A 15998-nucleotide genomic window follows, 5' to 3' on the forward strand; every position below is an offset into this window, starting at 1 on the left:
TCTGGAAGCAAGCATGCACTTAAATAAATAATAAAAATGAAATTAAAGTGCCTGCAGTAGCAGATCTGAAATCCCTGACTACCTTTGTTTAGTGTGAAATGCAACGTGCATCCAAAAAGCCACCTCCACACAAACAGGTGGAGGCAAGAAGAGAGGCTGAAGCAACAGTGCTGCAAATGAAGCATGCTTATGCAAACAGTGCACAGAATCACCTCCCTGCCTTCCAGGCTGACACTGCTGCAACCCAGCACTCACAGCACTGGGGAGAGGACAAGCTGCTGGCTCCAGTGACACCATTCTCCAGCTGTCCTGAAGCTCAGGACACCACTGGCTACACAGGCACTTGAGTAGCGAGGAGCCCTTCAGCATGGGAGTACCATACCCCTATGGCTGTCTGCCACATGCAGCACCTTCTACTCACTGTCCATCTTCATTTTGTTCTTCCTGCCTATATTGATTCTGCAAAGTGTTTCCTGATGTCTAGTTAAAGGAAAAAAAAAAAAAACCAAACAACCCAACAAAAATGTATTTCACATACTTCCATCTATGAATAACCTGTCAAACCTAATAACCTGTGGGCATTTTTCTATGCCAGACACATCCTCCTCCTTCCAGAGGCTTAACCACTGCCAGACAGGGCAGCACACACAGGGCAGGGCAGGCAGTCTGAGTCTCCCCACAGCTGCAGAGCTGAGATGCTTATTTTCACATGCCACCAGAAGGACAGCATTGGTTTCCAGAGGATGGGATGGCTAATTGAACTGTCTGCTGCTGCGCTGGGCTCAGGCTGGACAGCAAGAATGTATCTGTACTCTTTAACCACGGCAGCTGCCATCTCTCTGCTTGTACTGCTGTAATTGTGAAATAAAAATACTACTGTTCTCACGGAGCAAAGCAAAGAAGGAGGAGCCAACCAAAGCAATCCAAGTTACCAACCAGCATCTTCAGCCATGAGAAACATGCAAGGCTCTTCCCAGCCCAGAACAAATCCATTTTCTCTTCCAGTTAACGCTTAACTTTGTTCTAGCACTAATTGAGCCAGACCTGCATACAATAGGAGATACTAAGCAATAAACCAAGCTTTTCTTTAAAACACAGCCTTTACTCTTTTAATTTCTGTCATTTACTTTATGTGTTTATCACTTTATTTATTATTGCTTCACTTTTACATTTATTACTTTTTTATTTTTTATTACTTTATTATTTCCTACAGGGCAGGAATGGAGAAATGGAGCAGAGAGAATGTATTTGTTTTTTTTTTTTAAGATTCAAGCTGTAAAGCCATAAATCCATTAAGGATCTTGGGATTCTTCCGGAATTCTCAATTCCTTCTGAAATGGATTTCATATGAAGCTGCCTCAGCTTTACTGACCCGGGCACCCCCATCCTGGTTGCATTAATACTGTCAAGGGTTAAACTTGACTGCAAAGGCAGAGGCTACTTTATTACAAGGACAAATGATCCTGTGATCAGTGAAGCAGCTTCAGCCAACCAACCAGTAAAGACATGTCAGCAACTGTCAAAAAAATTACAGCCAGTTGATGCAGAAGCTTTAGCAACAAACGCAACTGAGGAGTGACAAATAAAACCGTGCGGAGTGTGTAAAATGCTCAGTGGAAAGAAATCTATGGGAACTTTTTATTCTCCACCCCGGGGCAGAGAGGAAATCATGCCATAAGTGGACTGCAGCCTACAGCAAGGTCAGCCCAGACTCCAGTTCAGCAGCAGCTCTGAGAAAAACCCTACAGAGGGGAAAAATCAGATAGCACTTACTCCCCAGAAACTGCAGGCACAGCCTGAACTGTGTATTGTTACCACTGAAGCACAGCAGCTCCTGCATTCCCAGCCTCTCCCAAAGCATCCGAAATAGCCCAAGTCTGGGAGTCCCAAGGAAAATTATGTTACGCCCTGCTGAGGAATGTTCCACCCACGACTGTTGTTTCCTCCCATAAAAGGATCATTAGTGAGACAATTTCTGAGGTTCATGGTATTGTCTACAGATTGCACTGAAATACTGCACCAGGAAGGGGAAGCCAAACGAGCCAGACTATTTTAAGGCTTCTGCAGTTGGAGGAAATTCTAGGGCAAAATTTCAAAAAGGCAGATGCTTTGAACTGGGAAACATTAGGCTTTGTGGAGAAGGAGCATTCCTGCCTTTAGAGCTGCTTAAATAACTCTTTTGGGGCCACATCCATTTGAATGACTTTATTTTTAGATTTAGAACCTGCTTTTTCAGACACCTAGATACTATTTTATACGAACATGTGTATGTGATCAAGACTATTTGGGAAACAGTTTAAAAGTTAAGGACTGACTGTAAAGGAAACCCTACTTTTCCATCCTTCTCACACCTACAATTTACCTTGAAGACCTGCTCAATCATCTCAACACCCAGGTGGAGCAAGGAAGTGTTATCCCCAGTGCTGCCACACTACTAGCCAGATGGACAGGAGACTTGGATCACAGCAAATACAGCGGCTGGATCTGCAATTAGGATTTTGAACCTGCTGTCTTTAAGGAGCATAGAGAGCACATTTCCATAGCTGCATACTACATATTCCCACTGGGTCCAGCTGGGATTCAGATTGCTGTAACTGGGAGAATAACACGCATCACTATTCAGACATCTCCATTGGCAGCACTCCCTCACCATCAGTTATCAGAAAAAATTATCCTGGTCTCAAAACCAAGACTGGGCTCCCCTCTCCTGGACGGCCGCGATGGTGCAGCTCCCAACAAAGCTCACTAAAGCACCGCTCTTCTGCACGAGAGGGAAAAGCTGCTTGACTGGGCTCAGTTAGGAAATGAGCCCTTCCCCAAAGAGAAAGCAAGTGTCAAAGACTAAATACCCTTGGTGTGTCTTCTAAGAACCTGCCTGGTTCCAACCTCTTGGTGAACAGTTAAGGCTGACAGGAGACAAGAAAGTCAAAGCTAGCTTCTGGGCACACAGTGACCCCTTTGCCTGCAAGGGCAGCAGAGATGGCAGCCCCCTGTGTGTGCAGCTCTGCCCCCCCACTCAAACCTGAGGCAGGCAGGGAACAGCTAACACAGACAACAGAGCGCCAGGCCTCAGCAGGGAACCCCCTCCTGGCTTGCTTTGACTTAAACAAGAACTTTTTTTCTTCTACCGCTGCATCTGCAGTTTATGTTTCCTTTGGAAGGAAGTCAGAGATTGAAAGGATGTTTATTCAAACTGTTATTTACTCGCCAGACAAGAACAGCTCCTCCAGCTCAGATACCACGCAGTCAGGCAATTCTGGCAAACACTGATCAGTCTGTATCATGAATTGTTAGGACAGGTTATAACTGAAGGAAAGAGGCTTTTGCAAAACACCTTCCAGCCCAAATCTTGCAATAAATGCACAAGATTCTGAGCCCTCACCAAAATTCAAGCAGCTACAACATCAGCGTTCATATGTATTTTGTTTACAGCACACACTCTCAAGGACACGATGGACTGCATCGTTCCTCGAGTCTCAGTGTGTCAGTCAGTCAAAAGAAAGGAGCAGCTTTTTCAAAAGCAAGTCTGCTGCAATTATTGTGCACTGCAGGCTATAGACACCTCTTATAGCAGGAAAGTGTTACGAATAGGAAAAGGTACCTGAAGCTTAACCCTTTTGCTGTGGCTGGGGTTAAAGCTTTGTTTCAAACCTATTGCAAAAGCTGGTTGCTAGCTGTTTATTAATCAGTGGTAGTCTGTAGATGTTTTGCAGATGGGGTTATTAATCAAGGGTGGTTTGCAGTTGTGGTTACTATGATAAAATACAACAATCATCTCCATCCTGGGCTTCACAGGGGAGGGGTTCACAGGATGACGGTATCTATCCACGTATATGCATCAATCAAATTGTGCCAGGTAACAGTAGTCTCAAGGATACAAATTTCATATAAATTTAATAAGATCAGAGAAGCAAGAACCTAATTTTATTGTGGGACCAAACTACAAACTATTACCAAAAAAGGTAAATAAGGAAAAAAAACCCCTTTCAGTAGCACTGACTCCCTTCCTAGCAGAGCACTGACTTGTCTTAGAGGCATGTTGCTTTCAGTTGTTTCAAATCGGTTTCTTACTGTACACTGGAAAATTAAAGCCTTCCTCTGCAAGTGGGAGAAGCCAGGCCTATTTCTCTATACAAAAATTAACATTTCTAGGTGTCCTTGGTACCACTGAGAATATGCTGGTGAAACAAAGGCATTCTTCAGCACAGGAACAGGCAGCTGAAGCGGAGAAGCAAGGGTTTTTCACTCCCACAATTGGGTTATCAACAGGGTAGTCATGTGAAAAAGGCTGCTCACTCCCCCCAGCTAGCACACGGGATACACTAACTCAGAGAAAGTAGTGCAGGGGGTGAGAGGAACAGCAAATGTTTGTTCTAGGCTTCCTCTGTCTGATTCTGGGGAGACAAATACAAAACTCCGTATCAAATTGAAATGCAATTCAAGCATTACGCAGCACTGTAAGATGACCTCCTCTGCTGCAGGTTCCTCCCACCAGATAAGATGCAAAGCTTGCTGATGCTCCTTTACTGCTTTAAATTTCAAGGTCTAGCCACTGCAAGAGTCTGGTTCCAGCAACTGACATATGGAATGCACATACAAGCGTGAGATGGTAGACTTGGATTAGAAACACAGAAATGCCCTCACCATTTCAGATTGAAACTAACACTTTCAATATTTGAACAGTTTTAGTATTTGTTGGGATCTCTTAAAGTAAGAAACAACTGTTATGCTCCTGGGAGACTGTCTGGCCTTAGCACATGCAACTGTAAGCTCTGGCGCCTGTCTTAAAGTCTGCTTCTACCTTGCAAGGCAGCAAAGTGAAGGAAAAAGAGAAAATTCACAGTTAAATACAGGAGTATTTGTGATTAACTGCAGCTCCAGGCCACTTGAAAGATGCCCTGCACAGACACGCCACATACACACACATTTGAAAGTTTTTACTTCGACAGGAGTTTAATTGGTTCCTTTACAATAAACTAAATGAAAGGCTGCACAGACAGATCTGCCTCCCCAGTACTTCAGAGCGTGATAGTGTCCAAGTCTGTCTGTACATGCTTTGGAGATCTTCAAAGGGATTAAAGAGTGAGAAAGCACAGACATAAGACAAAGCTCTAAACAAAGCTTGATGAATCTCCATAGCACAGAGGCACTTTTGTTATCCTGCAAGCATAGCTGACCGTGGAACTGCTTTTGTTCATCTCTCACCATGATCATCCTTTGGACCTGCAAGTCGTGAGGCACTTGGGGCAATTCTCACCTACAGCGCTTCTTAATCCCACTTTTTTGTTGTCTTCTCTGAATCTGTCACCTTGAACAGCCCAAAAGGCTACAACAGCACCAGCTTTCAATCATATACAAACTCTGAGACTTGCACCACTCCTCAATTTCTGTAATTGCTTCCCCACTTGATTTCTTGTCTAATTCCTGCACAGTAATTGCAGGCAGCATCACTCCTAGGTATGCCACATCCCAAGCACATCAACAGTTTAACAGTAGTACTCAGGAAACCTTTTAACCATCAAACTAGTTTTGCCAGGAGAGCTATGCATCTTGCCTTTTTTTTTTCCAAAAGCAATAAGAAAGCATAGAAAAGTTAAATAATTCATAATAATTCATAATTTACAAAAGGTCACAGACTCTAGCAGAGGTAGAATAGAAATACACCAATTGTTACTGCAGCAAGAAGTGGAAAACACAGCCAGCCATGCTGGTGAGGGTCTGACTACCCCATGCCAGTAAACTAGTCTTAAATCTGGTATTAGAAAGGTGAGTCAGTGTTGACACTGAAGAAGGCATCATGATGACGACTCAAGGCATTAATGTTCCTGGTCTAAACCAGAACAGACAGGAAAAACAGCCACACTGGATGATAACTCAAGATCAAATAACATGTGGTCCAGGCTCAGCATTAACAAACACTGCAGTCATGGGGGTGCTATTCACTACTTTACTCCAAGCAAACACATCTGTCAAGCAAAAGACAGTGAAAAGCTGAAGAGGACATGCGAGATGAACTGGCAGACAGTAATCAGGCTTAGTCACTACCAACTCAGGAAACAGCCTAGTTAAAAAGCTAAACAGCCTTTTATTGATCCTTACGCAGTAGCAAAATGTACTTGTACCTACTTAAGCCTGATCATTTTATCTTTAGCTTCAGAGTGCCATAACTGCAAGCCTCCTGCTTTTGCTTTTGATATTTTTAAATCAATTTCTCATTCACCTCTCTTGGGAGGGTGATCAAAAAGCAGGTTAGAACAGTTGTTTGGTGAGCAGCTCACAAAGTCAGTGTAGGAGACAGCAGAAACGCCTCCCCAACAACGAGAGTGGGTTTCTGCCTGCCAGCACCATTCCTCAATTCAGCATCACAAGATGAGAATCCCTGGCATACCAGAGATGAGATGCACGTACCTGCCTGCCATCCTGTCCAACGTTGGTCTGTCCTCTCACTACAGTTCGAATATTGTCATCCAACCTCCTGGAAAAAAAGAATCTATCATGTCAAACTCATTCTCTGTGTGCCTGACCCCGACAACTGTGGGAACCTTAAGAGCTACAGAATTGATTTAACAAAAAAAAGCTGATGCTACCAATGCTAAACTCACTTCCCCTCCCCACCCCCATAGGACATCACTATCTTACAGAATTTAAAATTACTGTTATAAAAATAAGAATCCATTTCCTAATTTAATCAGGGCTTCTTGCATTTCTCATCCTTTAAGCAATATTGTGAGTCCTCTCGTCAGTTTTCATTTCAGCTTTCCCCATACTACAGTGCTGTCTCAATCACTTCAAGTTGGCAATGCCAAACTGCACAGAAAACATAAGTATTTCCTGCATACTTACATTTATCTTGTACTTACAGGACAAGTAATACATAATGAAAGTTTTTACAATTGCTAGTTTGATCTCACAAACAAATTCTGAGCAAATGAGTCTTCTGGGTAGTTTGTTCCATCAGCCTTTAAACTGTACTAAAATTTGGTACTTGTTGATTTTTAATTCATTGTTTTTCAAAGCTCTACTTTGCAACCCATGAGCTAAAATAACCTGAAGGGTATTACACAATAGAGGCAAAATATAAAATGTTATAATAAATGTCTCTGTCCCACTATTACACTTTGAGGCTGATCCTATTTGTGTCTCTCAAGCAAATTAATTCCTCCCAGCTCCAGTGCAAGGGTTGTACTTATGAAGCCTCAGTGACAACTCAGCACCTGAGCTGCAATGAAACGGAGAAACATTTACCTTATTTTCAACCTGATTTTGTTCACAACTTCATCAATGTTTGCCAAAGACTACAAGAAGGAAAAAAAGAGAGAAGTGAAACGGGGAACCTTTTACTGTGATACAGATCAGCTGTGACACGTCATGCTTTCTCATGAGTGGCACTTTACAAAGAGAAGAGCAATTACTTTGTTGTACAGATGGAGGCACTGAGACACACGGCAACTTAGCTGCAACCTTCAGGTCACAACACGAAGAGTGGCAAAAACCAGGGCAGGCCAAGGGGCAGCCCTCCAGGTCCCAAAGGCTCCCTGCTTCCCACCCAGCCCTGAGCAAGCAGGGTGCCTCAAGCCCTCCCGTGTCAGCAACTACTCCTGAAACGCCGTGGTGACAGTGACCTCCAGTGGGCAACGGGGACAGAGCTTGTACCTTCCCTGGGCAGAGACCCTGCTGCAGAGCCTGTACATGGACTGGAGGAGGCCTGGCTGCTGCTGGAGCTTTAGTGGGGGTACTGCAGGGAAAACAGCTCTTCACCACTATTAGCAAAAGGAAAAAGCCAAGCCAGCACCACCAGCAAACTAAATAGAAACAGCTGAAAGCCAAAATAGTTGGTGCTACAGAGGATCTTAAGCATGGTAAATACTGGGGCTGCCTCACAACTCAATCTTCAGCAGCAGCATCACTTCCTTTTGCAACAGATTAGTCCAAAACTGCCCCCGAGGCTGATCTGGGTAAGACAAAGTATGGATATGAGCCCATGGCAATCTCATTCCTTATATCTCCGAAGAAACAATAACTCTCAAACACGGGTGACTCTCCAGTGATACTTCAAGGCAACACCTGCCTGATTTGGCTGAAACCTGTGAGGATTCACCACTGATTAAGGCACAGCAAGTCATGACATTTACTGGAAGAGAAAACTCTATATAGAAAGCTGATTTATTTCTACAGATCAGGAGTTTTAATGCAGCAAGCACTTTGGGTGGAAAGGGACTACATAATGACAGTGAACATCATGAGATGTGAATCTAAGAAGTGATTATTGTTATAGTCTTACTACCTGTGCTACTGTTTAAAATAAAAGGCTTGGGTACAGGTTTCAACATGCCTTCAGTCACTTCCTATCAGGTTACCCCTCACAAAAAAGGCTGTGCTGTGAGCACTACTTACTTGCTCAGTGGGAAAGAGAGTATTAATATACTCCACTGCATTGAAATCTGCTCTGTCCAGTGGATCTTGGCTGGGAAATACCTGAAAAGAGGAAAGAAAACAAATACAATCAATACATCACTGTTAATTTCTCTAACTTTACACAGTATCTACTACTTTTAGTTACTTCAGCACCCACTTCTAATTGTTTCACTGCATTGTTCTAACAAGTGTGCACAGAGAGTGGTCAGGCCTGTGCCCAGGAGTAAAGCAGCCACATTCCTGTGGATATCAGCCTGGGTAAATGCCAATAACATACATACATGCTTCCACATACAGCCCCAGGCGTATCAAGCAATCATTTACAAGGAATTCCTGACACAGGCAAACCATTAATTATCCATCCCAAACCATTCTGATGTATCTGGAAATGACCCCCTGTGCTGTGGCATTGCCCTGATCTTTCCAAGGCCCTGTGGTGAGAGAAGAGGATTTGCTGTTCACAGCCACGTAACAGGGATCATGATGAACTGAGAAATGGTTGTACAAGTTCTCTGGAGACTTGGGTTTGCCACTTCCACATGAAAAAGAGGGAGAGAAACAGAATCTGCTGAATGATTATTCCTACCCACAAGAAAGGGGAAAGAGCAGCTGCAGTACAACAGATCTCATCTCTCCTCAGAAGTAGCTCAAACGACACAAAGGCAGCTGTCAAGCTTTGCTTTTCATCCCCACAGACTAAATGATGCTTTCCTTTCTCTGCTAACATACTCCTTCCATATTCAGATTCACACAGCCATCAGCTCCGCACTCTGTGGTCAAAACCCTGCCTAGCAAATGCACGGCTCATCCCTACACATCACCCTGGTCACCAAAAGCCTTCACAGAAACCTGCATGACCTGAGCACACACAGCATCTATGCTGTTTTACACATTTTGCAGCTTAAAAGCAGTGGTTTTGTGAGACCATTTCTATGAACCAGACCTCTTCAGCAGCTTTCCCAAAGCTACTCCTGTGGCCAAGGAGAAGCAGGCAACATGAGGTGGTGCCTGAATGAGGAACATGCTCTGACATTAGGCCAACCTCACAGCACAGCTGCAGCATCACAACCAGCCTGTCCTGCTCTGGGCTCACAGTTCCTGCAGATTCAGTAAACCCCAAATCTCCACAAGCAGCATAAGCAAAGGATAAGATGGACAGTAAAGGCTGCTCAGGAGCTTTACTCCAACTGCAGATACAGATCAGTGCTGCAGGCAGCTGTACCAGCTGAAGAGGTTGCTACTCCTTTGGTTTTGTCACAGCCCATTAACCAGAAATGAGCACCCCACATTTGGTGGAGCACCACGTGTGCTCCCTGCCTCACTTCAGGCAGGAGTCAGCTGAGCCAGTTCCCATTTCACCAGAGCCTGGCGGGTTCTGCCCAAAGCTGATTAAGAAACAAAGGAACAAGAAGATTATTGGGTTAGGAAGTGCCAGTGAGGAAGTGATGGAAGGCAGGAGGCAGCAGCAACCTCAAAACCTCCCCTAGCTCTGGATGTATCTGCCAACAGCCCCTGCTGCCTGTTAAAATAATTCAGCCAGGGATTTGATGGATTTTCCACTGCTTGAAAACTCAAGTCAAGACTGTCTCTAAAAGATATGGTTTACACTGAAGAGACATTTTGTGCTTGATTAAAATGTCATTAGGTAACCTTCCTTGGTTGCCTGATGTCAGAAATCACAGGAGGCTTTCAAACACTCAGGTTCTATCAAGCACAGAGGGTTCTTCTGGACAAGTTCCAGGTCTACTTTAGAAACAGGCATTTAACTTAGCAATTCTTAAAGTTTCAGTAAAAATTACTCAATGATTTACTGCCAATGATAAACTCATTGATTTTCCCCATGCAAAGACAAATGTGGGGTGTCTCTCTGGAGCAACAATACTCCAAAGCTGATGCAGCACCCAAAGAAAAACTGTGCTGCCCTCCTCACCTGCTAGCGCTGGGCTCACTCCAGATGCCATGGTCTGCCCCAGGTCTTTGATGAGAGCCACCAAAAGTGATCCACCAGCCTCAATACCAAAGAAACTGTGGTAACTCAAGTGATGTTCTGAGACACAGCTACTGCTGCCCACAGACTTCTACTACATGGAAGAGCTTTTCAGATGGAAGGGTTGGCTGAAAACAGTCACAGACTCCAACAGATACATGACTTTACCCCAGGTTCTTGTGGGCTTCAAGGAACACTGGAGGACTTGGGCCGGAACATACCAATCACAAAAGTCAAACCAAGCCATTTAGATTACCCTGACTTCACAGAATCATAGGATTGTTTGGGATAAAAAGGACCTTAAGATCATGCAGTTCCAACCCCCTGCCACGGGCAGGGACACCTTCCACTGAGCAGGTTGCTCCAAGCCCCTGTGTCCAACCTGGCCTTGAACACTGCCAGGGATGAGGCAGCCACAGCTTCTCCGGGCACCCTGTGCCAGCGCCTCAGCACCCTCACAGCCGAGTCGCAAAACACTGAGCTCCATTAAGACACTTTACACTCCCAGTACTCGGCAGACAGGACAGGCACGGCCGGCCCAGCGCGGTCAACACCCCAATGGGGAAGCAATCAGATGAGCTCTGCCGCGCTGAGGGCAGCCGCAGGGCGCTGCGGAGACCGCTGACACCCCCTCAGCACCGCAGCGGCCGCGGCCCCGTGTGGGCCCAGGACGCCGGCAGAGCGCGCCGGGGCCCTCACAGGGCGGGCACCGGGCCGCGCCCACAGCCGGTGCCTCACCGGAGGAGCTGAGCCCTGCCCGCCCGTCCCGGCGCACCTGCTCGATGGCGGCCTGCACGGCAGGGGCCAGCTCCAGCGCCGCCTCCAACCCGGCCTCCAGCTCCGGCTCGTCCTCCTCCATGGCGGCCGCCGCTTCCGGGCCGCGCGGCATGGCGGGAGCCGGAGGACACGCCCCCTCCGCCGCAGCAGCCGGGGGCGTGGCTTGGGAGGGGCGGGAACCCGGTGTGGGCGTGGTTTCCATTGGGCGGGGCGGGGCCTGCCGCCCGGCGGTGCGGGGCGCGTCCCGGCGGGGGCGGCAGCGGCGGGGCCGGTCCCTCCCGAGCGGAGCCGAGAGGAGCCGAGCGGGACCCTCCCGCCGCCCGTCCCGCTGTTGACAAGCGGCGGCGGGGGCAGCGCAGCGGCCGCGGTCATCCTCATGTGGCGGACGCTGGCTCTCGCCTCCGCCTTCTTCCCGGGGCTCTTCGTCCTCTGCATCCGGTTGCTGCGCTGGGCCGCCCCGGGATGGAGCCTCAAGGACCGCATCCTCCTCAGCGGCAGGTACGGACGGGATCGGCGGGAGGAGGCGCGGATCGCGGCGGGCTGCCACCGTTACACATCACGGCGGACAGGGACCGGGATCGGGACCGGAGCGATCCGGACGGGACAAGAGCACCGAGCCCCGGCGCTGGGAGCTGTCCCCGGGGGTGCCCCGACCCCCGGTAGCCCCGAGGCCGGACACTGCGAGGGGAGCAGGGACCCCGCGGGCTCCCGTTGGCGGTGCGGGGATGCTCGGGTGCAGCTCTCCCTCTGTACCCGCTGAGGCTCGGGATGGCAGGGACGAGACCCGGACACCCCCTCCCCGCCGTGTCGCGGTGTCGGGGCCTGGCACAGCAGCGTCCCTCGCCGCTGGGCGCGGGGCAGAGCCGTGACAAGGCGTTCGGGGCGTGCTCCGAGTAGGCGTCGAGTGCCAGGAGCAAACCCGGTGCAAGCGGGGCCACCGCGGCTCCTCTGCCCTGCCGGGAGACGTTCGGGGCGACCTGTTCTTGCTCTCTGCGTTTCAGGTTGGTGTCGACGGTCCAAGCCACGATGGCCACAGTGTCAGGGATCACGGTTGTCCGTAGCTGCAAGGATGTGGTGTATGACAGGTAACCCTTGCTGTCCCGTGAGGAGCACACACAGGCTGTGCCCGCCCAGCTTGCAGCTGGAGTGTTTTATGCCGAGGGCTTGCATGTACAAAGGGAAGAGGGAAACTAGTTTCACGTTCCTATTTCCTCTGCTTCGGGTGAAGGGTTGGGCAATGCACTGGCCAAACACCCCCCAAAAGGCACATGCTTGTGCCCTGAGCTCAGCCCTGAGAGGCTGCTGTGCCAGCATGGAGGTTCTGCTCTTCAGGATGGGCTGTAACATAGGCTCATATATGAGCCAAAAATAAAGACATCATCACTTCTAAAGGGGTTGGGAGTCTCCTTGCTGGAAGGGGAAAGGGCTAACAACTGAAACAGACCTAGTGAGAATTGACTTTAGAGGTTCATCGCCTTCTCCGTGCCAGATGGATTCTGAAGGAGTCCAGAAATGAGAAAATTAGTACAGAGTCAGCTCTGAAGAAAAAGCACATTGCCTTGTCCTCAGTGCTCAGAGATAATCTGCCCCAGAAGTGGCTCTCAGCAGGAGCGATAGTGCAATCTGGGTCAGAAGACTTAAAAACAGAGCAATTATCAGGAGAGCAAATTGTAGGAGGGCAGAATATAATTACGTTAAGGTGGCATTTGACCATCACACCCTGGATTTTAGGGCGATTCTCAGGGAAGGCTGCCGCCTTGGTCATCGCAGACTTGCCCTTAATACACAGATGTGAAATGTCCTCCCTTGCACTAGAGAGTGAGATCTATCCCAATTGCTCAGTCCTGATAACCTGGGGCAGTCTAATGAGTTACCATTTGACTCTAAAATAAAATCTCTGCTGTACAGATAAGGCAGATGATGAATCCCAGACCCACACAGTCACAGGCACTGCTGGCAGTCCTCCTCCTCCCCAGAACCCAGTGTTCTCAAGGCCAGCAGCTCCATGCAACTACTTTGTGGTCAGAGACCTAGATTTTCTTTGGATCTGAAGGAAATACAGCCCAGCGCTCAGCAGGGAAGGCCTCAGAGAATGACAGTGAACCAGAGAGCCGGGAAGCATCACAAAGGTTGCAGTAAAATTTGCCAATTTATTTACACAGGCAGGCAATCATTATATTGCTGGCACCATAATTGCCCTCCAAAGCCCTGGGCAAGTTTTGCAAACACAATAGTCACTTCCCCTCCCTGCTTTACATCACTTAAATCTTTCTATCTGGAACGGGAACGCGTGTGCCAGTTTTTCTCTGGAGATGCTAGGCAAGCAGAAGCAGATTTGTTTGAGCCCCAAGCTACGTTTCTTCAAGCAGCAGTGTAGGATGGGTTGGTTTTGTATTGGTTTATCAATGTGATTTCACACAGGACAGTTTAAGGAGCCTGGTGTCCTGCAGAGCAGGGCTTGCTGCTGTCTGGATTGTGCAACCGGGATTCCAACATGCATTGGGAACAGGCAGCTGCCTGCAATTATTTCCCAACAGACAAAACGCCTCGTAGGGGTTTATTGCCTATATTGGATATTTTGCAGCTCACTCTCCAAGGTCCAGGCCAGGCATCCCTAATTACCTCTGAGGTCTCTGGGTGCTTTCCGAGCACTCCCTGGGTGAGGCAGCCAGCCGAAGCTGTGTGGCAGGCAGGAAGGACCCAGACTCGGAGTTTTTCCCCCTACCAAGCACCACCTTTGGTGTCCCAGTACTGAGGGAAGAAGATTACCTGCCGCAAGGTGTCAGATTAGTGCTGGATCCTGAGCAGTGCTGTGCCCTGCACAGCAAACACCTGCTGTTGGGCTAATCAAGATCCTCCCATTAGCACTGTGTTTGTGCTGGGCTGGGCTGAGCTCTGTGCCTGGCACGACGAGGTGCCCTCCACTGGTACCAGGTACCTTTTCTCTGGGACAGTCTGCACCTGCTGAGCCAAATCCAGTTAAAATTCACCCCCTTTCACCTTACTTCAGCTTCAAAATCTGACACTTCCATTTCAGACCTAAAGCCTCCCTTCCACCTTCTAGAGCATCGCAAGGTGCTCAGGGCTGCTGTGATGCCTGTGTGTGTGTTGCTCCTCCCCTAGGCACTGGCTGGCCGTGGAGTACATCTGGGTCCTTGTTCCCTACATGACCTATGACATTTATGTCATGTACCTCTGCCACTGGCACAAGAGCCTGGACAGGGGAATCGTGGAGAAGAAGCACTCGCTGGCCAGCGTGTGGAGCTTCCTGCTGCAGGAGCGGCTGATGGTGACCCACCACCTCTTCATCCTCATCGTGCTCACCCCCATCACACAGGTAAGGGCTGGGCATGGCTGCACTGAAATCCAGCCTGCAAGGAGCCCCGTGTGGCTGTAAGGACTTGTGACCAAGACTGTCACTGTCAAAGCATCTCTGATGGTCAGAAGTCCATGACCACCCTGGGGATGGTCAGTGTTAGCTCCCAGCCCTGTCCTCACTGCTGGCTTTATTTGCAGCACTTCAGGGGAGAGCTGGGGGACTTCTTCGTGGGCTGCATCTTCATGGCAGAGCTGAGCACACCTTTTGTATCGCTGGGCAAAATCCTGATGCAGGTAGGTGAGGAGGGATTTGGCACAGCAGTTCATACCCTTTCCCTGCCCCGGGCTGGCCTGTGAGCAGCTGAGCTGGGGGTCTCGGAGGAGGCAGCCCCACAGCTGTAACCCCAAGCTCCCTTTAGTGCTGTTTTCCATCAGATTCCCATCCTATGTCCCTTTCTCCCAGTAAGCTGCACGCCCAGTAGCATCCCCGAACTGGGGCTGTGCCGTGTCCTGGTGCTGCCCCCTCCTGTCTGTACGCTGTAACTCCTCCTGCACCCTCTCCCCTTCTACCCTTCTCCATCCCTATCCACCCTGCTCCCTCCAAGACGCTCCCCCTCACTCATTACCTCCTGGGTGCTCGTTTCCATGCGCCCAGCACAGCCCATGCCCAAGGAGCAATGGGGTGCTGCCTGCCCAACACTCACCCCATGTTCACCTCTTCCTTCCCCAGCTCAAAATGCAGGACACGCTCCTGCACAAGGTGAACGGGATCCTCATCCTGGTGACCTTCTTCCTCTGCCGCATTCTCCTCTTCCCCTTCATGTACGCGGCCTACGCCCGGCAGGTGGGAATCCCTGTTTACATGGTGCCTTTCCGCATCCCCCTGCACTGCAACATCGCCAACGCCTCCCTCATCGCCCCCCAGCTCTACTGGTTCAGGCTCATCTGCCGCAAGGCCGCTCGCCTCTACGGCAGCTCGCCCGCCGACAAGAGCAGATAACGGCCGGCGCAGGGCTGGAAAAGGGTCAGCTCCCCCCGGCTCTTCCACCTTCACTGCGGGGACCAGCGTGGGAGCAGAGCAGCAGGAGCAGTGATCCCGCTGGGCTGTGTTAGCTGGAGCAGCCTCACACCATCCTGTGCCAGGCAGCACCAGCCTGGGAAGGCTTTCCTCCCACACTGCTCCAGTGCCTTGTGTCCTCCCACCCGTGGGAGCCGGGGTAGGAGCCAGCCTGTAAGCACGACATTCCTGCTGGGATTCAACGCCGTGGCTCTGAACGGTCACACGAGAGGGGTTTGTTACAACCCCCCCCGCCGCGTCCTTCGGGGCTGACACCAGACACCGCGGCAGCGAGCGGCGTGCGAGGGAGTCCGCAGCGCTGAAGGCAGCAGTGGAGCTGTTGCTGGAGCGTGCCCAGCCTCATGCAGCAGCGCTGGGGACACGGGAGCCATGTACTGGACCTGCTGCAGCCCCAACTCGCTGCTCCAGCTCTGGCTCAACCTC

General features: G+C 49.4%; 2 protein-coding genes across 5 annotated transcripts in view; one reads left to right on the forward strand and one right to left on the reverse strand.

Annotated features, from left to right (window-relative positions):
* VPS53 (VPS53 subunit of GARP complex) overlaps positions 1-11315 on the reverse strand; it is a 67222-nt gene extending 55907 nt beyond the window's left edge. For 3 of the 4 annotated variants that reach the window (XM_061470285.1, XM_061470284.1, XM_061470283.1), the window contains exons 1-4: positions 11178-11315; positions 8395-8475; positions 7246-7295; positions 6409-6475 (exon numbers count right to left, since the gene is read on the reverse strand). In XM_061470285.1, the coding sequence (XP_061326269.1) occupies positions 6409-6475; positions 7246-7295; positions 8395-8475; positions 11178-11291 (312 nt within the window). In that variant the 5' untranslated portion in view covers positions 11292-11315. Of the gene's footprint in view, positions 1-255; positions 474-6408; positions 6476-7245; positions 7296-8394; positions 8476-10345; positions 10540-11177 lie in introns of those variants that run through there. The other variant, XM_061470286.1, reaches the window with a different exon arrangement.
* A 107-nt stretch (positions 11316-11422) lies between these two features.
* Positions 11423-15980, forward strand: TLCD3A (TLC domain containing 3A). Its single transcript, XM_061470290.1, has 5 exons — positions 11423-11677; positions 12181-12264; positions 14303-14516; positions 14696-14791; positions 15228-15980. Exons 1-5 carry the CDS (start codon positions 11556-11558, stop codon positions 15495-15497), a joined length of 786 nt encoding a protein of 261 aa, XP_061326274.1. The 5' UTR covers positions 11423-11555; the 3' UTR covers positions 15498-15980.
* Positions 15981-15998: the final 18 nt, after the last annotated feature.

Source organism: Pezoporus flaviventris, unplaced genomic scaffold (assembly GCF_033815535.1).
Source record: "Pezoporus flaviventris isolate CSIRO_AGI_PZ_B2104156 unplaced genomic scaffold, CSIRO_AGI_Pfla_v1 ptg000063l, whole genome shotgun sequence".
Lineage (NCBI taxonomy): Eukaryota > Metazoa > Chordata > Aves > Psittaciformes > Psittacidae > Pezoporus > Pezoporus flaviventris.